Source organism: Symphodus melops (genome assembly GCF_947650265.1).
Source record: "Symphodus melops genome assembly, chromosome: 7".
In the NCBI taxonomy this organism is placed as follows: domain Eukaryota; kingdom Metazoa; phylum Chordata; class Actinopteri; order Labriformes; family Labridae; genus Symphodus; species Symphodus melops.
In genome coordinates, this window is record NC_136697.1 from 14546121 (window position 1) to 14573284 (window position 27164).

Below are 27164 nucleotides of genomic sequence, written 5' to 3' on the forward strand. Positions count from 1 at the left end.
GAAACTGAAATGTGTCACTTAAGCAAAACCCAACACTGCACTTGAACTCTCCTTCAATTGTAAACAATATAAATAAAATAGATGAGGCCCTAAGTTCTCCTCTGAACTATCCTGTATACGATACCGTCTTCAAATATTACTCTGTTCCTAAATCCTGATTGTCTCCCAAGCCCTGCCATGTTTCCACCACCATCATCATCATCATCAGGGAATACCCAAACCAATGGCGTTATATACATTACACACTTGACATGAACCCATCTTAAGCAGCATTTTCTTAAACTTTTGTGTCGAACCAGAGACAATTTAATTGTGCAATTTTTTTTTTTTTTTTTAAAGATTTATTTTTGGCCTTTTTGCCTTTATTGATAGAGTCAGAGGACAGTGGATAGAGTCGGAAGGGGGGAGAGACATGCGGGAAAGAGGCCACAGGCCGGACGCGAACCCGGGCCGCCCGCGCGAGGAGCAAAGCCTCGCAACATGGTACTCGCGCGCACGCTGCCGCTGCGCTATCGGCGCCCCCCTAATTGTGCAATTTTGTAAATCCACATCAACTAGATTAAAAAAAACACAATGAGAAGATGTATGATCCTTAAACCAATAATACCATGCAGGATGTGGGAGAGATTCTTTTTATCATATATCACATCAGGTCTTGTCTTCGATAACTTACATAACACTAAACATCCGTTACTTAGCAACCAGGTGTAAGATCATAACAAATTTACAGAGCTGGACACAAACTAAAAACAACAATGTATTTAAATCAACATCAGCAAAGATTATGCTGTGGCTAAACAGGGGATTACATCCATTGCCTCATGTCAATGAATGCATGTCTGATCATTATTGACAAAGCTTGCATGAAGCTCAAGCAGGCTATGTAAATGCAGGATCTTAAAAATACATGTTTAACTGTTCACTAGCAGTTCTGCCATAACAGTAATGGGGAGGGGGGGTCTTCTTATTTAAATATGTCATATGATGGTAAAATGTTTTTTTCTTGTATGTTTCAGATTTGTATGTAGATCATTTAAAATTAGTAGGTACATGGCATTTTGAGATTGGAGGCTAAACGTTTTGTTGATGTTGCTAAATGTTTTATTAAGTCAACACTAAATCTGATTAATCATTATTTAGTATATCAGAAGGCAGTGACTGAATCTTGTTCCTACATTTAAAAGATAAGAGATTTGACTGTGCCAAAGACAGAGGCTAAATGTTTAAATGCTTCAACTGTGCTAACTAAATGTCAGTTCTTCACACTTTGACATTCATGGGACTAACCTGAACGACTCTACTCGTCTTTCTTAAATTTGCCACTGATGTAGGGGACAAAATCCAGAAACAGCCGCCAGTCTGTGAAGTGGACCAAAGCTACACCTCCGGCTGTGCCCCACACAGCCAGGGTCGGGATCCTGTGAAACAGAAAGCAATGTCAGGAAATATCTGATTTTAAATAAAGACAGACATATATCTATATATATATATACACACACACACACATATATATATATACATATATATTTAATGAAAACAGTGTCTTCATTTGGAGACAACAATCAAACATTTCACCTGTTAATTTTACAAACTATACTAACTGATCAACAGTCTCATTCCGATCAAATTATAATAATGAATAATTATTCATTATTATCAAAACATATCTTCATTCCTCAAAGGAGATTTGTTTACATTATAAAGAGTTATTTGGTTATATGAAACATTTTATATACCTGTACAAAACAGGTATACAATGCTTACTTTCGGCATGGTTAATCAAACGCTATTGAGGATAAGGCATGGCTTTCTTTGGTCATCCACGTGTTAATTATTATGTATTTAAAGTGTAAATTAAGTACTATTGAGTAGTTAAAGTAATCTTGTCCCCCACAGCCATGACCTCAGCTAAGCTAACAGCTAAAGTTAGCTAAGGACACAGCTCTGCGTCAAGACCGACTGCTACTCTGAATGAACCACCAGGAGGATATGAAAACATCTTACCATGATTTGGCAATCGCCACATACTTCTGTCCAATAATTTTACTGATCATTTTGGCTGAAATTCGCCTTCTCAACAACACGACGTGCCGCTTGAAGCGAAGGACTTCCGACTTCAGTATTCTTTATGCGCATGCGCGCAGAGTACTTCCGTTAACTAATAAACCGGTCCCGGTCAACAAAAAGCTGTCAAAACATGAATTAAGCTCACAGCAACAACGAGCATCATTGCTGGATGGGACAGTCCTTTCTCAAATGTCATAATATTAGTAGCATTAGTTTATTTATTTGGCTTAACTTGAGTTTACAGCTGGGGATTACGTCGTTTATGGATGTGCTTATTCAAATTGCTTCAAACTAATAAAACAAACAGATCACAGTACTAATCCAGCACTTAAGTACTTCTCCCCTTTTAATCTGACTAAAAATAATGACGTTGCAAAGCATAATATCCCGGTGCAGTTTCCTTTCTAGAGTATGAGAGGAAACAGCATAGCTCGTTTCTGCCCTCTGGTGGACACATCGAGGTATAGTAACTCACTTAGCCCATGTTTCTGGTCAGCCCATCTCAAATCCACTCACTATATAAATCTCACAAAAATAGACCATTAAATAAATTAGACATTATGTAGAGGATCTGTAATTTTGTGCTTTTTCACGTCTGGGCTCAAATAATTCATTGGATAAACGTTCTTTTGTTATTAAAAATGGCACATTTATTGCTACATTACTGTTATATACACAACAGTTTTCAATATCTACTTTATATATAAAAAATAGGAAACTGGAGGCACTTTGAGGACACAGCCTACATAGACGCTGTCCTCAAACATGAGTGAAGACAAAGTTTTGAAGCAGGTCATCTGTTGTTGAGGACAGGAAGAGTCTGTTAACAAAGATCATCAAGTGCATGTTCTGACACTTTGATACTGCAGACACTTCTTTCAATAAAACAAATAAAAATACAAGTTTTTAGTGCCCACTTTATATCATGCCACATTATTCCTCGCTGAAAAACTGACTGAAATAATGTGAAGGGCAAGTCCATCGGGCAACATTTGTGACAAAATGAAAGGTAGAGGTAAACCAAACACTAATACATATCAACACCAGCTTACAAAGACAAAGCTGATGAAGACTCATTTTACAGCTGTGCATACTTCTTTAATGCACATACCAGTCAAGGACAAAAACATATTTAACAAATGAGTTCATCAAAGATGAGAAATTTTAAGTGAGTTCGCTTCTCAAAAATTGTACATCAGGTTATAAGTCACCTTACATTTAATGACACAGACTCCGAAAAACCAGCCGCACAGCGTGTCACCCTTCATTTCGATGTTCTTAGTCGGATGTCACTTTAGTATATATGGTTTTATACATCTGTATTGAAAAAAAAAAAAAGGTACAACCCAAAAGTCCTTGAATGCAACATTATCCAACACATATCAGAGAACTATTCAGGCACTGGTGAGTAACCATTATCAAAACTCCCAAAGTCAGTAAAATGACCATGGTCGCCCTTTTTGATTCATCTTATGCTTCAGTGATTTCTGTTGCAGGTTGAACACGTCCCCTTTTTCCCTGTCCTCAAACTAATCAAAAAACTTATCAGTAAGCTCAACATCAGGGAGAGGAGCTGGGGCGTGCTTTAGAAAAACATTAACTTTAGGAGAAACTTTCTCCAACAGAAGAAGAATCTAATTACAACTGGCCTGACAGTTTTGTGTTGAAACAGGCATTTAAAAACAACAAATGAGCAATATCAAAACATATGATGTTACAGCCAGATGTTTTTTTTTGTCATTGCTAACATTTCTAAGCACCTGGCACAAAAGAAGAAAAAAAACTAACTTTGTTCCTGGAATCTAATTTGAGACTTGTTACAATAAAACATAAACACAAAAAGCATTCAAAATGAGAAAAACAAAACTCATTCAACTATCTTACAAAGTAAAAAAACACACAAAATAAAGATAAATCAATTCTACAAAGTCAAATTCTTATAACAGGGTTTGCAGTTGTTCAAAAGGGGAAAAAACACACACACACACAAAGCACTGCCAAACATAGAGCAACAACCACGAGTCAGTCAAAGGCGATTGAGTAAATTCTTCACCAGGTAGCAGAAACACTCATGATCCCTTTCAATACTTAATTATTTCTGTCTTAGCAAAATGTCATCCACCACTACAAAGGTCGTGGCGAGTCGAGTGAGTTCACAACTAGGTAAGAGTGTCTTTGGGTGTGATTCAACAGGCACAGGTTGATGTGACACTAGCAGTACTGGGTCGCAGGGTTCAAACTGGCTGAACAGTTAGGATGCCATCTGTTTCCGCACAAGTCCAACAGCAGCCTCACAGAGGGAAGGTATTGAGTCTTTGCATCGGTGGTTGGTCTCTCTCTACCAGCCTATCATTCCACTTGCATGGTCACAAAAAATGAACAGATGTACAGGACTCAGAGATAAGACTCAGGGAACCAAAAAACCAAAAAAAACCCTGTGAAATGTGAGTGTCACTGTGGCACCTTTACAGCCAAAGCAAGACATTTTCCAAACACAGCCAGAGTGACCATATCATATCAAAAAGAGAAGATAGCTCTCTGATGGGCCTTCAGTGGCTGGATGTCTCCATTTTAACTCAGTCATCAAATGAGACGATAATAAAGTTGGCTATTTATAACCAAACACTATTGGTTTTGTTCTATCATTAGATATAAACCCATGTGTCCCTCCTTGCTTGTAAAGAATGTAAGACCTCCTTTTCAGATGGGAATGCCAATAATTATCCTATGATAAAAAATCCTAACTCTGCTCATGTGAGCAATTGATCCAAAAGTTTCATTTGATCCAAACACACGTTTTGCTCCCAACAGGTAAAGCAATTCTTCAAAATGTCTTAAAAAAAAAAACACAGTCAGAAGAAAGTCCTTATGTCCAATTTTCATGTTCTCCAAACCAATGTCCTCAATTCATAGTTTTGTCAAGATCAGTAAATGTTTACCTCTTTCAAGAAGAGTGTGCTTGTTTCTTTTGTGTCATCGTTAGGAATGTGGCCAACTGCCTTGTGTGTAATGAGGTGTGTGGGCGTGTGTGCTTTCCAAAAGTTGATTAACACACACTGAGATGTATGACAATTCAAGATTAAGGCCACGTGTTCTTGGGGCTGTACAATCAACAGGAACTGAAAGACAAAAGGAGAGGAAATGAACTCAGTGTCTTTCCAAAATACAGATCGTTAAACAAACTTATTCATGATCTCATCTTGCGAGTCACTGTTCTGCAGACTGACCTGAGAATTACATATGTCCATCTCCAAGACCAGGATGACCCCCACCAAGCTGCATCTGGGGGTCCACACCTGAAACCTTTTCCTCCTCTCTCCTCTTGAGGCAGGCTGCCTTTGGGTTCAAATTACGCTCTGGAAAAGGACACACCAAATTCAAAACAGTCCAAAAGAAAGGAAGCCAATGCCATAAAGCTTTGTCCTAACCTTTTAAGTCATTAGATAAAGTTTTGAACACACAAAAGCAAAATACAAGATGGATGGGAAACAAAAAAAGGGACAGTAAGACAGGAAAATGAAAGTAGGATGAGAAGTGAGGTGTTTGGCAGAAAGCAGGGATTTTTCGTCCTCTAAGATTCTCCCTTTTCTTCTTCTTTTTAGTAAAGCAAAGGGATACCCAAAATCGATGCTACACAGCAAGTGAGGTTAATATTAAGGAAGAGTGTTTATTCTGAAGGGTGGACGGTTGTCCGGTGATGACCGGAGATGGTTGGTTGGCTCTCTGGATCAGACCTTCCTTTATTGGCTGACCTACCTCGCACCTGCTTCTCCAGGCCCAGTATGACCTGGACAGCCTGCTGCAAGATGATCAGCTTGGTCTGGGCCTTGTCGCTCTGCAGGTGGACCTGACACATCCTGCCCAGCTCTCTGAAGGCTTCGTTAATGTCTCGCACACGCACCCTTTCCCTAGTGTTGTTGGCTAGGCGGCGCTCTCGCTCCCTCTGCTCCTTCTCCTCGGAAGTGAGGTTCTCATCAGTCACCGTGACGATGCTGCAGCCAGGAGGAGAGGGGGGCGTTTGAGGGGCTGGTTAACAAACCCAAATCACAACCCTTCCTGAACCTAGGCTACATGTTGTCACTAAAACTGAAAATCAATCATCTTTTTTTGTGTACTTCAGAATAGTACTAACTTCAATCTCTTAGTTTAAGTTAAGACCAGGGGAACTGCATAAGAAGATCCCAGTGGAGCGGGGCTGCAGGAGAGTGAGCGGAGGTTATTCTTTTTTTAAATCTTTTTTTCCCCAACATGTACTATAAATAAATAAATTGACATATGGTCATCAATCATTGAATTGTGTTTTTTGGGTTGAAACATCACTAAGTGAATTATTAATAAGGCGTTCGCAAATCTGCTCTGAAGTATAACCGAACAAAAGATGAACTTTTTGGTCACTGGGGTCCAGGATGGAAGTGGAGGGGGATATGTTGTTGTTTTTTTTCCAGCAGAATGAGAGAAGTAATGAGGAGGGAGAGAAAGGAGGCAACACCCTTTGCTGTTACAGAAAAAGCCACGGAGAAAAAGCTGAGAAGAAGGACTGAGGAGGATACTGTGTTAAATACATCCGCAGTACGAGATGTATTTATCGGAATGTGAGGGAGAGGTCGCTTTTGCCATCTGTAAAAAGAAAATGATAGAGGAAGGGGATACAGAATGGAGAGATGGAAAAGTCTCTCTTGAAAAAAGGGTAGCAAAATAAAAGGGTTTGTGCCTGAGAGACAGGGGCATGCAGCGCACGCGCACACACACACACACACACACACACACACACACACACACACACACACACACACACACACACACACACACACACACACACACACACACACACACACACACACACACACACACACACACACACACACACACACACACACACACACACACACACACACAGCTACAAAGCTGAAGACAGGTTAGGACACACGGGAGGCTGCTTTCATGCTATTCTGGGCTACCTGTAAACCGACTATTAGTAGAGCTAATCATAACACTGACATAACTTCTCTGACAGTAAAAGTAACTTTTAGCGCAATGAAGCAACAGTGGGGGAAAAAAAATGTGCAGGAAAAAAAAAAGATGTGTTAATCCAATAAACGGTGAGGCAGAGACACATGTAAGGATTCACACAGTGGGAACAGACAGCCAGTTTAAGACAAAGCAACACGTACATTGCATCAGAACATACAGCAGACCTGTATGTGTTACCAGGGGATGAAAACCTCAGAGGATGAACTGAAGAATGGGCATGTATTGAAAACACTAACACAGATTCATTTCCTCGTCCCATGTCCTTACATTTCATCCTTTTTTAGAAATGATGAGGTAGAATTTGTTTAGCAGCATGAGTGGAGTAAAATCAACTACTAACGAGGCCTTAAAGGAGGTATTGAAAGGCTAGAAGGACATGGAAGGAGCTTGGAAGTGAAGCTGTGTGTGAGTTTTATTGAGCAAAATAGGCATTTCCCCTCCTCTTCTTTTCTCCCTGGACACCCACTGACCTCTGACTTGCTGCTCCAGGTTGAGAATAACGTTAACGGCCTGTTGCAGTACGAGCAATTTGGTCTGTGGTTTCTCATAGCTCATATGGAGCTGACACATGCGGCCCAGCTCCTTAAAAGCCTCGTTGATGTCCCGCACACGAAGTCGCTCACGGGTGTTGTTTTGCAACCTCCGTACTTTCTCCCGCTCAACCTTAATCTCCACTGGCAGATCTTCATCGTCTTCCTCGTCATCCAGACTGGCGAAGAGCCAATGGCAGATGAGGAGGGAGGGAAACAACAGTATGGGTACAGTTCACTTAAAATTGCTTCCCAAGAAAATGTAGTACATTTTTCCAACATTGTCAACACTTCATTGAAAAGTTTAGAAATAGAAACTCTTCCTGTAAATGGATTCAGACTTTTCTGATTGAAGGTTTAAAAGATAGAAATATAACAGAGTACACTATAGAGCTTTATATAGACTTGTATTAAACTAATGCTGCTACATTATCACTCATGGGCCTTCACACGTGTGACTGTGTGTAGAGACCCTGACCTCTTCTTCATTCTGATGTTTTAGGTGACACAGGATGTTTCTCTTTCCAGTTTAAATGTTGTATTTGCATGCTTGAACAAACAATAATCACTGACTCTACCTTTAAGCTTTTGAACATCATGCATCGATAAAGGAACATATTTTATGTGTGAAAATAGAGAAAGTTTTAGAAACCTTGTTCGGAGGTGTGCCTTCATGTCTTTCCTTTCATCCTCAGACTTGTCAGTGATGGAGCAGTTTTCGTCATCTTCCTTCTCCTCTCGGTCCAACTTAGAACCAGTGGAACGATGAATGCTTGCGATCAGGCCTGCATGATGAGACAATGAATACACATACTGAACAAGATCCTCATCAAGATCCAAACACTTTATGTAACTGTCAAATAGTGTTCATGTATTGCCATCCTTTCTGATAGATAGGTCATTCAATGAATAAAAACAGTAAAGATCAACGGAAAGTCTCACCAGCAAAACCATCAGGCTGAGAGCCCTGCTGAACAGATGCAGAGCCATGGTGCCCATGCATAAGACCTCCACTAGAGGGCAGACCGACAGAGTCCTCATTGTGACCGGAGAGCTTCAGGACAACAATTAACATGTCATGTGTTAGATTTATATTTGTAAAATGTTTTAGTGCTAGAGTAAGAGCAATAAAACATCCTTGATAATGTCATCCAATTTAATTCAGTCATTTGTGGACTTCTTATGCTGCCATTCATTTCTCTCACCAGTCCAGGCAGGCGACTGGCCAGTCCCAGGGCTGCGCTGGTGAAGGCTGCAGGTAACCCTCCTAAGCCAGATGAGAGCAGACTGTGCATTTCAGCCAGGCCAGTTCCTCCCTGTCCACTGGCATGACGCTGAAGAACATGAATAGCTTCGTCCAGACGGTCCTCCATTTTACTCGGCTGAAGGGAATAAAAAAACTGCTTTAACAATCTGAAATTGGAATTTCGAAAAAAAAAAGAATTTTTTTTTTTAAAAAGAGCTGTTGACTCACCATGGACTGAATTCCGTCCTCAAAGTTGGGTGAAGGTGTGACCTGACCCGAAGGCCGAGTCCATTGCGATGCAGAGCCTGAAGAAAGGACGATGTGTTCAGATTGTTTGTTACTCCATTTATTTCCAAACAAATATAACATATGTCTTTGTCACATGTCTTTGTGCTGGACTCATAAGTGTATGATGCATGCCTCATCAGAAACACTATGACAAGTAGGATTTGAGTCAACCTGAAGATATATCTGTTTTTGGACACAATGGAAGCTCTTGTTGTTTCTCAAAAAATGAGAATCACAATATTTTGTTAAAGAACTACAGGATAAGCAGAGAAGGACTTTCTGGCTAAACATCACCACCTCCAAAGGTGCATAGAGAGTGAAAGGCTTTAAGTGGTCAAAAAGCTCCAGCAACACTAAGAACAATGTGTTTCTATGTGTGAAAATATTTTTATATTTCAGTTTATATTGGGTTCATGATGAACATTCCCAGCCTCTTTTTACTGCCCTTACTGTGAAGCAGCAGCCGTATTTAATGTAAGACACATTTGTGACGAGCTCACTCATAACCAGAGACAAATGGGGAAGTGACCCCACCTCTTTTTATTTTTACTATATTTTCCCTTCCTCTCTCGTAAGCTATATATGGATGGTGTGTGTGTGTGTGTGTGTGTGTGTGTGTGTATGTAAAAGATCAAGTAAAGGTTAAGCTGAATATGGGGTGAAAACAGTTCATAATGGCTGACAGGCTTATTGAAATGGATGATGTGGACATTACACCTTCATACATAAAGTCTGAGACAAATTCATTGTAAATATGAGACATTCTGAGAAGAAGCCTTTGCTGAGTCAGATGACTTCCATGTCATGTATAGTGTTGAGTGTCATTCTATGTTTGTTCAGAGCAGGCATGAAAAAAGTCTGACTGAACTCAGTGACACAGGCAAAATCTGAGTTATTTTAATTCTGTGAAATTACTTCATTAAACCTTTTGCTAATGCAGTTTTTGGACTGCTTTTTTTCTACCAATTACATATGATGTAAACATTGTATTCATGAAGGATATGGGGCTTTGAACAGGTAAAATAGATACATCTCAGTCCAACTGTTGTCAAATGTAAGTATCCACTCATCCATGTAATGAGTGTAATTAATCACATCACTGAAAGCATTAAGATTCCTCAGAAACAAAAATGAATTCATTTTAAATACATGGTCTATATACCACTTCTAACCCAACAGATGGAGCTACATTGTCATAAATAACCATTCAAGTAAGAATAAAACAACAAAACACATTCAACATAATATCTCTTTCTTCACAACATGAAAGCCCCGTATGGTGACCAAACAAAACAACAGTGGCCAGCAACAATACCTGGAGCTATTCTCTCACCTGACACAGCCTGGGGAGAGCCAGAGGGCGTCGATGGAGATGGAGGGAAGGCAGAACTGTCTGAAGGATAGATCTGGAACAAACGAGTTTTTGATCAACTTACATACAGCTGTTGGCTTCATAGTTATTTTGCTATAGAACGATGATATGTAACATTTAAAGCCTGATGTAACTATGTTTATCTCATACTACTTACAGATGCCAGGGCTTTTCCGATCTCATCACCTGAACTTCCAGGCACTGCTCCTCGATTGGCTTTCGGAGAAGAAAAATACTGATTAATTGGATCCCATGGACAAAAGAAACGTGCTTTAAGACTCATATGTGTAAAAAGCCAAAAAGCATAAAGAAAGAGAACATTTAAAAGGATTTACCCAAAGTGTCAGTGCTGGCAATAGGGGGTGTGTGGCTGGGGACTACGAAGCTGCTGGAGCCGGAGTGGAAGCCAGCGGGATGCGCCCCATTTACCTCACTGCCGTGCAGGGGGTAGTTTTGGGGTGACAGGGGCAGTGGCTGTCGTTTCTTGGAAGTAAAGATAAGCACTAATTTAATTGCAGGACCAGACAGACACTCTCAATGATGGATAAGTCAAAAAAGTGGCTAAGACCTCACTTGTGCTCTCTGAGAAAAAATACAGAAGTCCAAAGAGTGAAGACAGAACTCACCAGTCTGTCTTGGGGGTTAATGGCAGTGAAGGGGCCATGTGGGCTCAGGTGGGGGGGGTTGCCCAGCATGGCAGAATAACTGGGCTGAACCATCGACCGGGCAGAACCCCATGGATCAGAGGGCGGGTGGTGGCCTTCTGTTAGGGAGCATACAGGGAGGAAGAAGTAGGGGGAAGTGAGGGGTGAGGATAAAAAAAACAGCAACAGGAGATGAGGAGACAATGAAGGCCACATGTGAGACATGTCACATTACTGTGATGACTTCATTCAACTGTGATGCACCATTCAGCACCCAGGCACCACAGGGTGTTTATTGACATACCGCTAAAGCTGGTTCATCTGCTCTTCATAAGGGTATCATAGGCAACTAGTTTCACAACCACAGTTGCTCCAGAGAAAAATCCTGTTTGGTATCAACTGTTTCAAGTGAAGTTGTGTGATACATTTAACGTAATCTAACAACAAGTGTCCTGCTCAGACTGAACCTTTAAACCCAACACAACGGACGAGAGGTTTTAAAGGAGTTTTGCCTTTACTGACCTTGCATGTAGATTGATGGTGGGTAGTTTCCTGCCTTGGAGGGCGGGTAGCCAGCATTGTCCCTGTTGAAATCCTCTCCTGAAGCCGATGCATAAACCTACAGAAGAGAAACAAACAGCCATGGGCAAAACTGTACAGCTTAGTGCTTAAAAACTTCATTACAAACCACATTACTAATGTAAAACGCTTATATGACCCATCTAATGTGAATGCCATGCGTGTAGTACATGCCAATTGTGTTATTCTTCATTGAAGAAAGCTTTATGGAAGGTCCCATTAATGCTAATAAGCTAAGATAGGAACTACAAACTAGTTATTATTTACAATCTTCTTCTCGACTTTAAACAACAAAAGAGTTTAAGATTAAAAACAGCTATTGAAAGTATTTGCTCCTTCCAAGGCTGGAGTCGATTTTTACTATCTGGTTTTACTACTTAATTCAGTGCACAGGCTGTTGTAACATGTCTGCAGACTGAAGCACTCAGCAGTATGTGCTGGATGTGCAGTGTCAGTGATTACATTGAGTACCATCTCCTGTCTCTGTACAGCCTTTACATAGTATCCTTATAAACACAAACACATTGTGAATGGTCTACAGATACATAATTTGTACACTTTAACACGAGGCCATGTTGCCACACAATAGGAGATGCAGTTGGATTTGGAGAATTGTATAATGGGTATAAAAGAACCAATGTTCTGAAGCACCACAGCTTTCTGAATCAAGACTATTCAAGGCGAAAAGCAAGTATCAAACTGTGTCTGCAAAACTCAAACCCAAATGGACTGAAGTTTTCCTCTGTAATTTGATTAAACACAGAGAAAAAGGAGAAGGAAATGGGGGGAGAGTAGAAGAGGGAATGGAGAGATGCACTCCTAATTACTGAACCATCTGCCGAATCCTGGACAGCAGCCAACTCCACTGGCAGCTGGGATAGAGGGATGGGGGAGGGAGAGAGAGAGAGAGAGAGAGAGAGAGAGAGAGAGAGAGAGAGAAGGAGAAAGGGGAGGGAGGAGGCGGAAAGGAGAAGAAGGCGGAGGGAGTGGGGGCTGTGGGGTATAGAAGAGGAGTAGGGGGAGGGGGACTGAAAAGAGGAGGAAATGGGGTGTCCACAGAGCCAGAGTATGAGGGAAAAGATGAGGTGGAGTCAGGAACATCAAACCGCAGAATGGATTCCCTTCAGCAGTTTGAAGAGTACACTTGGCAGAGGGCGAGAAATGTGGCCATAAAGTAAAGGACCTGCAAATACGACATTCTATAAATACATGCTGCAAATGAGTGACTTGGTAAATGAGTGGCTTCCCCCCCACCACCCTTTCTTTTTTTACTTTGCAGTCCAGATAAACAGCTGTAAGAGCTGGATGTCCTGTATAGCAGAGATTCAACCGCTACGCAAGCCAGGGAGAGGATCAAGATGCCAAATGGAATGTGAAAACAGGCGTGAAACAAGAAAACTCCCGTGGACGGACCGAGGTGGACAGCTCAGTGCTCCAGTGTCTGTGGCTGTTAGTACTCACCGAGGAAGGCAGGCCAGGGGGCACCTTCCTGATCTTTTTTGGCTGTGAATCTGAGGGGAGGAAGACAGACCAAGATCACATAAGCATGCTAACAAACACAAAGACGTTCACCTATTGGACAAACAAAGTACATCCACTGATGAGGGATTTCATCAATGCAGTCCCCTTTCTTCTGAAGTCCTACTGAACCAATTCATCCATCTGTCTCGTGACTACTCATTAATGCCTTATCAAAAGATGTTTTATTCTGATGTGGTTAAGTGACTCTCCCTTTAACTAAGCAGAAGTGAATTTCTCACACACTTTCTAAAACTCCAGCAGAAAGGACTTAACACACAGACTCAAAGGCAGATGTCAGTAGAAATGTTTGTTATAGTTTGTAAACACAACATTCAAACTGGGCTCATTGCCATCAGAAGCCCACACTCGTGCTACGTTCCATTTGATCTTGGAAGTCTGATACGTCATACAGAACGCACCCTGAAGTCGGAAGTCCGACTCAGAAACTCAGAGAATCTTCAGTAATCTGGATTCAAATCCAAAATGGCTGCTACGTGCATCGACAGGGACGTTTAAACTGTATCTGTTGCATTATGTCATTATAATAATTATATGTTTTTTTAAAGCTACTGACTCTGCATTTAAAAATCAGAAGATAGAAAAATCTATCTGAAATAAAATCTGTAATGTTATTCTTGGAGTCCAATATTTTCTTTATAATCTTACCAATAGGTTCCTGTGACTGTCTCCGGCGAGGGTTGCTTCCATCATGAGTGGAATAAAACTGGGAGTTAGACTTCATGCCAGGTGGGGAGAGAGCATTGGGACTCGTCATGGGTATCTCACTAGGCATAAAGCCCGGCTAAAAATGGGAAAAATAAAGCACAAGCTTATTTAGTGTCACATTTTAATTTGAAGTCAAATAAATATTAGAGTAAATGAAGAATTTAACCGGAAAAGAAAACAGAGGAGCATCATTTTTTTAAAAATAAGGACATGACAAGAAAAGGGAGAATACAGCAGCAGAATAAAAGATTCACCTGTGCTGGAAATGACGAGTATGGTCCTCGCTCAGCTTTTCCTGTTTGGAGAAAGAAATGCCTTATCAGGTCATGATTTTGAATGTGGGCCTCGATGTCAGCTTTAAATCACAGTACGTCTATTCACCCTCCTCCACGTGGGTGCCTTCCATCTGCCATGCGAGTCTATATGATGATGTGTGGTATTTATGATTGCGAACAAAACAACAATAAATTGGCCCATTATAAATTGTTCAGGGGCGATTGTGCCCAACCTCAGTTCCCTCCCCTGACAGTTAAACAGAGTAGAGCTATAGTCCACAGTAGTCCCAGGGGGGAAAGCCTTGTTTGTGCATGGGTACCCTTTACACCCACCCCCGTCCCCTCTGAAACCCCCTCCTGCACTGAACACACAAACAAACCCATCCTCCACATCCTCCCTGATTACCATGCTCCCTTCATCCACTGCCACCTAAGCATAAATATGGTTTGCCCTAAAGTGGTACATTAGTGTCTAACCGGTGAACAGCTTCTCTCTCAAACAAACAGCCCATTGTTCTGGCTCAGTCACATAAGCCTCTGAAATAAACGTGTGTATTTCAAGAAGCACATTTGTCCTTCATCTGGTCCTATAATTAGAAAAACTAACCATAAATATCCCAGATTCTCTGTATTCGCTGTGGTCAATGCGTTTCAACAGCTTAGTTCAATTTAAACTTTCTTACCAACAATCCCTGATCCAAATATAGGGGCGGAGGCAATGCCCTCTTGCTCACCATAAAGGCCTTCTTCTCCATAACCCTGAGGGGGGGGAAAACACATTAATTAAATCAATTCACTTTTTTTTATTTCAGAATATTTTGTTCAGTGTTTACATCTTTAAGATAGTGACTTTGTGAATAACATGAGGTTATGTAGTTGAATAAAGTTGAAAGCAACGTGCTAGGGTCCTCTGTGTTGTGATCCAGTGGTGCTTGGGCAGGTGTGTAGTGGTCAACAATATCACATCTGATCTGTTCAGATCACTCCCCACAGTGGGGCAGCTGATCAATAGAACATTTCTAAACATGGTATAAAATACATGCACTGCTGCTAAAGCCATGTGCAGCCTGAGTGAAAAGACAGCATGTAATTAGTGCATGTTTGAGTAGCCAATATCTATTTTTGTATTCTTTTTTGGCTGGTCTGGGAAACCGATCCAATCTTTGACCAATCTGAACCTTGAGATTTGTGATCGGTTGCACCACTAGTGTGTGCGTGTGCGTGTGTCTGTGTGTGTGAGGGGGTTGTGGTGTTTGAAGCAGCCCTATGGGGAGAGGGTGGGTTAGGAGCAAATACTTTTTTTTTGCTAACAGAACCTGCCTTTATATAGCCATGTAGTGAAATATAAAAGCACAAAAGGTGTTTAATTTTAGGCAGAACAAGAGATAGTGAGTCAGTGTTGCAGACTCTTTTTACACTTATCACACAAAGCAGATACGTTGGGGTATACAGCATGAAGTCTACCTTTCGAATAAGGATGCCTGTGGACTACTTTAACTGTATAAATCCATTTATGTCATTTTAGAACCCTGGTGTATGTAATTAAAGATGTCCTCTCATACTCTTTCTGAGATTTAAGATTGAGTTTTTGTTTCTAGTCATTTTTTGTTTTGTTTAGTGCAGGATATCACAATATAAACCTCCAAAGTGTCACAGAAAAAAAGGCACTGACCAGTTAGTGCCAGTGGCACGATGAAGAAAGCAGTCCAGTATGTTATGTTTGGACATATGTTCATAGTTGAATATATGCATCCTAATGAAATTCCTAAGCGGGAGATGTAGATAAAAAGGTGCTGATGGTAAGCCTTAGGATGGCTGTAATTGTTGGAGTGACCAAAGGTTCCCTTCAGCATACAAGTCCACTATTGTGACAATAGTTCTGTCTTTCCAGATAAAGAAGACTAAGTCTGCTAAGGCTGGAGGACACGCAATGTTTGTAGGCGGATTGGACAGTGTTTGTATACTTTTGGCAGGTTAAGGAAAGATTGGACTTGTTGAGATACTTTTAGGGAGTGAAGTACAATTAGGTTGTTTATATAGGTTGTTATCATTAATAATTTATTAAGAGAAGTGTGACCACATGTCACCAATTTAATCTGAAACCATACAGGTCTATTCTCCTGATTTATTTTCAGCCACAAAACCAGGTATTAAAAAAGTGTTTACATGAGTAAGGTAATGAAACATTACTCAAACCTATGTTGCATTTCTCTCAAACTCTATGGCATGACATCTCCATGGCATTACATGTGAACAAACATACCCTTCCCTGGTTGAAAGATTGACTGTTCGGTTGTCCTTGCACCCAGGGACTGGACCCACTCCTCTCATCCATACCTGGAACACAGGAAGCTGAGTTAGACAGATGAACCAATTGGAGGCAGACACATTTGTTGGAGACAGTCACATTTACTCTTTGCAAAACTAAGTCTGACTTCGAAGTTGACCTGCTTTGATACAGGTTTTTCAAGCTGCTCAAAGTAACCCCCACTAAAGAGCTTCACTTCACAGCTCAAACAGTGACAGCACAGTGACAGCGCTGTCACATAGCGTAGATATGAGCTGTAGGAAGTTTGAATAATTAACACCCAGTATGAGACTCCCAGAATAATTGTAGACATTCTTCATTCTCCCACTCGCCTTCACATTTTTCAATGCAACAGTCTCTCATTGCCCATCGATTTTCTCACATTTTGCCTACACCTTCGCCTAAGTGCAGACAAAAGGGCTCGAGCTTACATTCATGTTATCCATTGGCGGAGTGCTATGGCTTTCAGTGGTTTTAAAGATTGGCGAAGCAGAAATTTCTGCCCGTTCCCTTTCTCTCTCAATCTCCTCTCGTGCTGCAACACAGCATCTCTAGGGGAAAGCTGAGGCTTAATTGTGTACTGATTTGCATAATTGTGCATATTAATGAAGCCCGGCTCTATGAATATTCATATTTGTGTTTTGTTGTCTAATTAAAAAGCAGAAAGGGGAAAGAGAGGGGGGTAGAGGCAGGCTTGAATCATGACAGGCTCAGCAGTAGAACAGAATGATGGGTCCACAGCGCTGAGGGCTGCTAGATTGCCGTGACAACTGTGATCTATACGCACGACACCAGCAGAATAAGAGATGAAGGAGACAATGTCTTGTCCCCTCTCTATGGCTGTCTGTCACTCCGCATGTCAATCAAAGACGATAAACAGAATGCATGAACCACTGGTTTACGCTGAAAGCCATCAGCAGCAAAGCAGGAAAAGCTCCAATTCAACATTTTGGGTCTTTGACTGCCTTTACAGTCCTGCTGAAATGTGGATTAGTTGCAGCAACTAACAATATAATTAAATGAGTCTGTTATTTTAAGTTTACAGACAGGAAGTTTATGTATTAAAGTGGTCACACCTTCATTATAACCACTTATTCATATCAGAATAGAACAAAGATTCAAAGCTAAAGGATGCATTTTTTCTCTCCTTTAAGGAAAACTGGAGATTGTATAACACCAGGAGAATGACACTACTCTTTCCCAGCCCACTCAGGGTGTTATAGAAAAGTGAATCCAGACTTATATTGATAGGAATCAATGGATTGTGAGCTGGGAATAATGGGACAACTTTTAAAGAAATGGGAAAGTAAACCAACGTAGCCCCAGTCATCGCCCGCCCTTCCCACAGAATACTTCATTAACGATGGTTCATTTTTGTGCATCCTTTTTTTGTTTTGTTTGCAGAGCAAGGTCATATCTTTGTGTCTTTTGCTGTCCTGAAAAATGCAGCAGCTATGTTTCCTGTGTTAAGCCTAAGTGCACTTCTTTTTTGGGTTAACGGTTTAATAAAGAGATCAACCCATGAACGAGAAATATGAGCATAGTAAACTGGCACCTTCTGAGATACCAAAAGTTATCGAGCACTTCGTACCGAAGTCTGATATGCGGCGCTGGGCGAGAATCTGACACTGTTCTACTCTGCTTTTCCAAGTAAAGCCCCATCTTTTCTCTGTGGGGATATTACTTATGTTTTCACACAAAGCTTTTATTCTGAATCATTATCCATGACAGTTAGTTAGTGAATGAAGTCACCTGCAAGTCGCTGCTAAAAATATATTAAATTTGGCTAAAAGTTGTGAGTGAAGAATGATTTTAAGAAGAGATGGGAGTATAGGACACTCGACTAAAAAAAGAAGAAAGAATCAGTGAATATGCTCCAGTTCACTTTTTGGACTGTGAAGTGAAGACAAAGTCAGCTTAATGGTTAGAGTAAAATCCCCAAAACAAAGATTTGACCAGGTGTGTACTGTCTATGTTAAACGTCACAGACCTGGATCACCAACACCTACTAATGGTAAAGATACATGGCTGTGTAAAAATGTGGGTCACTATGTAACATGCTCCCACAGCACTGTTGTTCTGTGTGAGTGCCTGACTCACACTGTTTGAAAGAACAATACTTCAGTTTTAATGAGACACCATTTCACTTTGATGTCTTTATTTCACAAGCTCAGCTGCATCCGTTGATTGGCAGAGAGGGGGAGCTTTGAAGTGACCACAAACAGCTATAGTGACACAGGTAGCAGCCATAAAAAAAGGATCATGTGAGGGAAACTAGCATTGTTTACTTGCAGAATATAAGACTTCCTTGTATTTGTTTTCTTGAGCATTGCTTTCATGTGTGTCTACTGACGTCTCCCTGCTCACATACACTTAACATTCAGCATCTTCAAAAAATACAAAACAAATGACAGAATGGGCGATTCTAATACCTTCTTTGTTTGATGCAGAACCTGGAACAGCAGATAAATGAATTCATTTCAAATAGGACTATAGAAACCTGCATCAAGATCACCATCTTTGTATATATAACATGAAAGCAAAACAAAAGTCAGGAACACGTTTGCTTTAGTGTTTTCATTCAGCCTATTTTAAAAGACTTGGTTTAGAAAAGTGTTGTTTCCTTTTCCTCCCTGTAAGAGTTCTTTCAATGCTCATGATGTCCTACTGTTTTTATTGAATACATTTTATATAGTGTAGACCTCTGCACACATCTTATTATTTGGTGAAATAAAGAAGCGCTTCAACAGGAACAACAGATCGCACGGCTGTTGGGACAATAGTCCTTTTAGTTCTTTAATTAGATTTCATTAGAGGCTAGAAATCAAATCACATTTTGAACCACAAACGTCTTTAGAACGCTTGTTATTTTTACAAATGGATTTCCATTAGCAAAATAAGTCCCATCAATAGGAAACAATGAGTAGAGCTCAACTCAGACAGACTCGCAGGACCGTAGAGAGCAAAAGGAAGAAAAAGGGTGAGTAACATCAGACAAATTCTCTGGTGAACCCCAATGCACTTCTCCTCCCAGCATGCAACGCCCCTTTAAGCATGGCTAGTCTATAATTACACAGGAAGAGATACTGGGAACAGACAGTCGGCCTGACTCATAAGCTTCATGAGCAAAACTCTGGCACATACATTGACCAAATTTGTAGACAGGCCTTCGTTCTTACAGGAACTTTGCCCCAGGCACCTATAACTGAGTGTGCCTCTTTGTCTACACACCTTCTTCCTTCCCTTGGCAAGTGAGTCATACAGACACAAAGCATGATGTAAGAGCAAATCTCAAGAGAGTGAACAATGTTAACTAAATACTGAACAATGTACAATAGCACAGGCCTGGCTGTTTTAACCTGTGACTCACCAAAGACTTCTCAAACACAACTGTGCTCTCACCCACTAACAGATACAGATTACACTTCATGGACCCAACTTTGACTCTGATTGATTTTCAACAGCGTCCACATTTTAGAAGGCAAAACTGTTTGTTTCCAGAGCCGCTTTTAAATATTGATCATTGTATGCAAATTTTAAACTTCCCCCCTGCATACCAAACCACATGAAACTTAAAAAATACATTTTTGGAATCTCAGTTTCAAGGGACCAAAAAATGAAAGTGCAAAAGATATTATAACGAACAGCTCGAAAAGGGAGGCTCCCTATAGCCTCATGTTAAACCTCCACAAACCTGTACAACACCAGGAACACGGAGTGACAGCTGCTCTTTCTTAAATCAGTGTTTCGTCTACATATCTTTAAAAACCAATACAACAAAAATGTCTATCAATTTCTAAAGCACTAAGAATAATAAGTCTCCAAAGCAGATGTTTCCACAACTGCAGTTTTACAAATCACTGAGAGAGAGAGAGAGAGTGTGTGTGTGTGTGTGTGTGTGTGTGTGTGTGTGTTCCCCTCTTAGCACGCTACGTTGAAGCTTCTAACTGAATCTGTGTGGTTTGAAGTGTTTTGTTTTTTTGTTTTGTTTTTTTCGGACATCTGAGATGTGTTAAGTTGCGACAGCTAAAACACTTTATTTGCTGATACAGCTGCTTCAAAATTAAAGAGATGCTTCTTAAAGAGATGGTAATAGGGGTTTTTTATTGTTAAGGGAACTTTCCGGGAATCAAAAGTGTTCATCACTCTGAGATTTGGTGGAGCAACAAGTAGTGACTCTCGATAACACGGGAGTGACAGCATTCACAGCCACTCATTTGCCCACAAGTCAGAGCCACAGCTTCTCTTAATTATCTTGGACTTAAGACAGCGAGACATCAGTTTAAACACCTTCAGCAGGTGGATCTGCTGTAATGGAGGTGCTAATCCCTGCTGCACTTGCTTAAGAGCCAAACCATTTGAGCACACATCAGGGGAGTCAATTTACATTGTTTGTTGTCATAAATCAATTTTACTTTCATTCACTCTCGCTCTCTCCCAAAACAAAATGGTCTCTCTTGCCACTGGTGCAATGAGGTAAAATCAATTGCAGCACAGACTCTCGATCCGTGTCGGCAGCTAACATAACAATAGCAACGTCCTCTCACAGTTGCTGTCGTCTCAGTCTGTGAACGTCTCCGCTCAGACTCTGTGAGACAGCGCTGAGTTATAAACACTGTCTGCAGGTATAGTGCACGCTGAATGCCCGTGCAGCAGGAGCAGTCAGAGATACACACACGTCTAATAATGAACATGCTGATCGTATGAAGGGTTGAATTTTGTCAAAGATAAATCAAGAGAGAACTTGTTCTGCCCAAACGAGTGTAAGAGCCAAAGAGATGAAGAGGTGCAGGTCTTTTTTTTTTAGTCATAATTTGTCTTCAGTCTCATTTTGTAAAATAAATTGTGAAAAAATCGTATTGTGATTTGAGTGAATCGTTACATCTCTGGTCAGATCCATATGAACGGTGCAATTATTTCAATAAGGGGCAAAAAACTCCAAAAAGGAAGAAAATCAAAACAAATGAAAGAAATAGCAAACTATGGATTCATTTTTTTTTATCTTACCTGAACCTCCAAACTGACTGCTGGCAAGAGTAGTTGGTCGGTTCTTGCCATTTGAAACTGGAAGCTCAAACATCTGAAATGACAAACAAACTGATGTTGACTTTTTTGTTCCCCTTTCGCAATGGTTTAACAGTTCAAGTCGTCCAATTCTATATACTGTCAAACCCACCACCTACAAGGGGAATGAAGAAACCTAAACAAAGCAGTTGTAACTGCTGTGACAGCTAGATTTTAAATGCTGCACCACAGAAGACCACAAAACTTCAACTGATGTCATAGCGTTATAATCCTTTAAATCCTGACCGACTGACCCAGTAACGAACGGCCTGAAATGCATTCATATTTCAACCTACGAAGCCGTTGTGCTTTTCAGAACCCATTGTATGTAACTCTGTGATGATAGAATAAATTGCTAAAGATGCATACCAAACATTGAAGCAATCTTTAGAGATCTCTTACCGCGCTAAAATCCAGCAAGTCGTTGAGCTCCTTGTCTGATTCCACTGCAGCCATTCTCTGCTGCTGTTCACTTGGGTCTTTCAGTCTCAGCAATTGGCTACAGGTGGAGGTGAGGACAATGTGAGTATATGTCAAACATGGAGAACGACTCATACCAATATAAGTTCAAAGACTAAACACAGCCAGTCAGGAATCTCTGTTTTTTCAAATACAAAAGATGTGACAATACAGCAGGTATTACGGAGGAGCTTCCAACAGAAAATTTAAACAAAACAAAGGGAGGGTGACATGGGGTAAAAAATAGGATACATAAAGAATGTGATTTGATGCATTTGAATTTTGTGCCACTAAGTTGAAAGGGCTAAACAAAGCTTAAAGTAACTGCACAGCTGACATGTTAAAGGTAAAGTAAATACAATCCTATGGGCAACATTTAAATTATCTGTCTTTTCACTTATGTCTATTTTTCATTTACACATTTACTAATCAGATATGGATTCAAGTAGACGTCTTTAAAGCAGTCACTACAATCCCAAAGAAAAGTATGAAACACAAAACCACCATGTCAGCTGGACATAGAGCAGCACGCACGTTTGTGTCATCTTTTTTGAAAGAACTAATCTTCCATGAATAGCTGATACCGACCTGCTAATTTGAAATATTGGTCGAGTGTTGTACTCTTGCAAGACCATCAAAGTATTACCCAGTTTTAAGTTCTCAGTCAGTTCTAAGAATTTCCCTGCTAGTCCACATCTACCATGGTTCAGCCAGGGGCCCAATACCCTTGTTGTTACTCGGGCCCTTTGTTCGGATAGCTTCCTCAAAACTAACTCGCTCTGAGTGAAAAAAATTAAGAAAGGAATTAAGCATTTTACCAAGATCTTAAAGAGTGACTGAGTGGTTCAGCCAGTCGGTATCAAAGCACATTTAAGTGTTAAACATACATGTATTAGCTGGGTCATGTGCTTGGAAAACCAACAGACACGCTCTGAAACACAAAATACAGGCACAGGGAAACTCCTCACGTTGTGATTTTGTTGAAGTCATCGTATGTATGTAATTATATTCAATCTCTTTTTGGGGCTTCAGTTTGTGATCAAGCAGACATTACATTGATGAGGGTTTACTTATGACCTCTGTTCCTCAAAGGATATGTTGTTTTTGTTCTAGGTATAATATGCATTGTCATTATTTACAAACTGGTGCAGTGGACATTATTTAAGTGGAAACATGACCATCTTTCAACAATGCCCAGAAAATGGCATAAAAGGTACATCATGCTTTGGAAATGCCAGCATTGTTCTTTAAATTGCTAGATTCAAAAGTGACCACTGATGGCCTGGTGGTTTTGTCACTGTCCCAAAATACAGAGGGTGTAGTCCTCATCACAGCAGCCATGGGTTCAAATCTGACCTAGACCCCTTTACTGTATATAACCCTTCCACTCTATCTGTCCAATATTTCCCCTCTACAGCTGTCCTTTCCAATTATGACAATTTCCCAAAACAAACTATAATGGATCAAGTTACGCAGCTGAAAAATGTAAATCAAATAAAAATAAACAAACTGATTAACGTTCGTATAATCTTGTGTCGTAGGACAGGAAAGACAAGGGACAAAACAATTTAATACAAAAAGAGGTTCCACAAACAGCCATTCATATAAACAATCTGATGAGTAAGTTGTGATTTTCCAAAGCCACAAGTCATTTTCATTTTACCAGGATTATTTCACTGACACCATGAGACAGCTCAGTTGGACAATTTCAAACACGTTAGAGTATACAATTTGTATGCTTGTGTTTTTTTATTATATAACTGACTCTTAAAACCCTGAATTATCCTTGTGCTGTATGTAATTTGATAACTTTAACAGAACAGTGATAAAATCAATATTAACTTAAAAAAGAAGAGCAAACAGCTGAAAGGATGCAAACATTAGGGTCGGATACAACAGGTTATAATAACACAATTAATGAGTAACACGAAAAGTGTTATTCTAAACAAAAAACCCTAAATATTTGGACACTACATCTCAACAAATGCCAGGCTCTCGTGTGGCTGAGGTCAAAATGGGGGAGAAGTGTTTGGCCCCTCCTAACAAATGGAAGTTGCACCCCCACGTTCCGCCTGCCCATTTGGGAAAACTTAAGGTAAAAAAAAAAAAATGCCAGGAAACAGCTCATCCCCGAGGTCAAACAAAAGTTAGTGTGTTGCTTTTGATGCTTTTATCTGTGGGGTTAAAATCCTACGGGACGTTTTAAATGACTTAAAAACCTGTTGCCTTCCCCTCACGTCGAGCAGGAGAACAGGGGCACCAATGAACACAAAGACTTCGGACCACCAAAGTTTAATACGAGAGGCCAAAACGCAAGTCAACGAGAATGGGTATCTCCCCCCCCCAAAATCCATCTTACAAGATGATAAAGTGTATTTAGAAACTTCCTGATGCAGTTAATTGCGCTTTAGCTGCGGCTAGATTAAGTGGTAGGCTGTTAGCAGAGGGGTCAAGTCTGTGTGTGTGTGTGTGTGTGTCGGGGGGGGGGGGCAGATCCCAAAGTTATACTTTGAATAAATATTGATGTACCATTGCATTTTATTTGTTGGCTATAGTTTGGACCAAACCAACCAAGTCGTCAATATTTAAGTGTTAAATATGGCTAACAGGTGGAGCAGCACACATCAATCTAAACACGTTACAGTTAGCTTCAAACAAAACAACCACTGTCTGATCAGTCGACGTCTCCATTATTTACTGAAAACCTACTTACTCGGACCACAGATAGCGTACCAAGATCCCGGGTCAACCAACTCAGACAGTATATATATGCTAATGTGATGTACCGTCAACGCCAACGGAACTGAACAAAGAAGTATTTTCCATCACACATGATGAGCTGGGAGCAGCTCAGGCCGAAGGGACTCAAATCCGAGAGCCCGCTTCTCCTGGCTGCGGCACTCGGTCACAACTTGAACAATACGCTTTAAAACTTACTCATTTGTTCGGTCACAATGTGGCGGTCTTCGCCTGTTTCACATGCATAAGCTTGTAATGAATGTGTATTTAAAATCTCCATTTACCTGAATTCAAGTATGTAGCATCCAACTGGGGGGGGAATGAAGGGCTGGAGTAGAGAGAAAAACAAAGTTAGGGATAGGATCCTTCCCCCCGTGTGGTCCGGACTGAGGGCTTGATGAAAACGAGGAAAGGCAATATGAAGCACTCCTCCGCCACCTCGCCGTGTTGTCGTCTCTATCACGAAACTAAAAACGCGTCTATACCACAAACCATCACTCTTTTGTAACCCGTTTCAGTGTTGTTAAAGAAATTGTAACCATTTCATTTTCCAAGTAGACATTTTAGAGCCTCAACATTGTCGGTTCCAAAGGAGTATCAATCCGCGGGACTGCCAACGGCAGGACATGGACGCTGAAACATCAGCGGTGTCCGACGTAAATAAAAAAGAAGGAAACCGACTGAAGCGGGTTTTAACAGCCTTTATTTCGACGCATCTGGCATATTTAATACCGCAAAAAGCTACAGTTATGTGGCTTGTACGAGCTCAAAAATGAGCCAAGTATCACCGATTCTCCGGGATCTATGTCAACTGGCGGATGAAGACAGCGAAAAGCCTAACAGAGCAGAGCAATAGATGGGACGATAATATCAGAGGGAGGGCCAATTGGATCCGACTAAAAATTTGATGGGCACGTAGAAAGGCCAATGTTTCATCATAGACGTTTAGGGCAGCCCCTCTTTTTTGCCGACGGGCGTCGTGCGCTCATATTGCTCTGAGCTACAAAAAAATCCGCTTGTGTGCGTGCGTGTGTGTGAGTGAGAGAGACAGAGAGATGGGGGGGGGGGGGGGATGCTTCTCTAACCCTAAACCTTACACTGCGAGATTCTCCATAAAGCTGCTTATAAAGTGGATACAAATTGGGTGTGTTGTCTTAATGAATGCAAACACGATAAATTGTCGACCTCGTCAAGAATTCCACTAAACAGTTACAGCAAACAAACATCAAATACTAATGTAAAGATAGCCTCAGTTTAAATATGCTGAAGCCTGCAAAACGCCATAATTCATTCACCACTCACTTTTTGCCCCCTAGTAGCCTATTTTTTGGTCTTTGGTCTCTTGTGGTCTGTTGGCCTAGGCTTTTGTAGACCGAATCACTATATCAAATGTGTTAAATAGTTTTAATGTAGTATAGGTCGGCCTAACTTTGGATAGGTCACTTTTGGAAAAAAAAAAAAGCTTTAAGTGGCACAAGAAAATGTGTCACAAAATACTTTTGTTACCAAAGCAAGATTAAAAAGCTAAAATCACAGTTTGAACCGCAGCTTACAATTCACGAACAGGGCCTGGCCTGCCGTTTTTCACGAGTATACCTTGGTGGTTATGTAAACAAGACTGCAGCAAATGTGAGTGTTATGTCTTGAGACTTTCTAAAGAAAACCTCAACTGGTTTGAGGGAAACAACCCAAATAACATCTGTGCTGGCCTTTACGAGAAAGCCATCCACTATGTGGTTCACACACATGTTCAGCATGCATTGCACACATGCTCAAACTGTATGCCATTAACCAACTTGGTTATACAATCACAGCACATGTCACTGATAAAAAAACAGACCATGGCCTACATAGTTGAATGTGAATTTGAAAAGACTGTTTAGTAAGTAAGTCAATAAGCATACAGCCCAACTTTTGTAACAGGGTAATGATCATTCAGTAAATATCAGATAATCAACCTGATTGTGACAAAACTGCAATCATGTCACAGATTCACTGCATACACCTAAGGAAAGATTGTGTTTGTAGCCTACTGTTATTGCCATGGAAGTATCACATCATATTGCAGCTCTAAATCAAATATCAAACAATGTTTGCTTTGTGCCCCTTTAAAAAGTAGGACAAACAGAAAAGAGGCAAAACAACATCAAGGTTTTATGGTTAGATGTGAAAAAGCTATATTTAGAGTCAAACTCCATTTTCCTAACCCCCAAGTACCTCTCCACCCACTCTTCTTCTTCGAGTCAAGCCCCTTCGTTTTGTAAATGGGTTACCCCAAAGCAGCCACCCACGCATCAGGTACAGTACAGAAACCT

General features: G+C 40.6%; 1 protein-coding gene across 3 annotated transcripts; it reads right to left on the reverse strand.

The window, feature by feature from the left end:
- Positions 1-2691: 2691 nt before the first annotated feature.
- Positions 2692-25824, reverse strand: tcf3a (transcription factor 3a). Of its 3 annotated transcripts, none has more exons than XM_079349330.1 (20): positions 25134-25824; positions 22054-22150; positions 21595-21667; positions 16543-16616; positions 14963-15038; positions 14259-14299; positions 13945-14080; positions 13219-13268; positions 11701-11797; positions 11161-11297; positions 10870-11017; positions 10692-10750; positions 10496-10568; positions 9103-9179; positions 8834-9010; positions 8571-8682; positions 8281-8413; positions 5824-6059; positions 5295-5423; positions 2692-5186 (listed from the first exon to the last, which is right to left on the reverse strand). In XM_079349330.1, exons 2-19 carry the CDS (start codon positions 22105-22107, stop codon positions 5302-5304), a joined length of 1875 nt encoding a protein of 624 aa, XP_079205456.1. In that variant the 5' UTR covers positions 22108-22150; positions 25134-25824; the 3' UTR covers positions 2692-5186; positions 5295-5301. The 3 variants fall into 3 exon arrangements, with proteins under 3 accessions (XP_079205456.1, XP_079205454.1, XP_079205455.1); XM_079349328.1 differs by lacking the exon at positions 5824-6059 and adding an exon at positions 7569-7807 and having other exon boundaries at positions 25134-25804; XM_079349329.1 differs by lacking the exons at positions 5824-6059; positions 25134-25824 and adding exons at positions 7569-7807; positions 24824-24985.
- Positions 25825-27164: the final 1340 nt, after the last annotated feature.

Coding starts and splice junctions, on each gene's coding strand:
- tcf3a (XM_079349328.1), bottom strand. CDS start 22,107: ATGGCTGCAGTGGAATCAGACAAGGAGCTCAACGACTTGCTGGATTTT. Junction 11,798..13,218: donor CCCCTGGCCTGCCTTCCTCG/GTGAGTACTAAC, acceptor TCTCTTCTGTAG/GTTTATGCATCGGCTTCAGG. Junction 10,751..10,869: donor TGCCAGCACTGACACTTTGG/GTAAATCCTTTT, acceptor CTTCTCCGAAAG/CCAATCGAGGAGCAGTGCCT.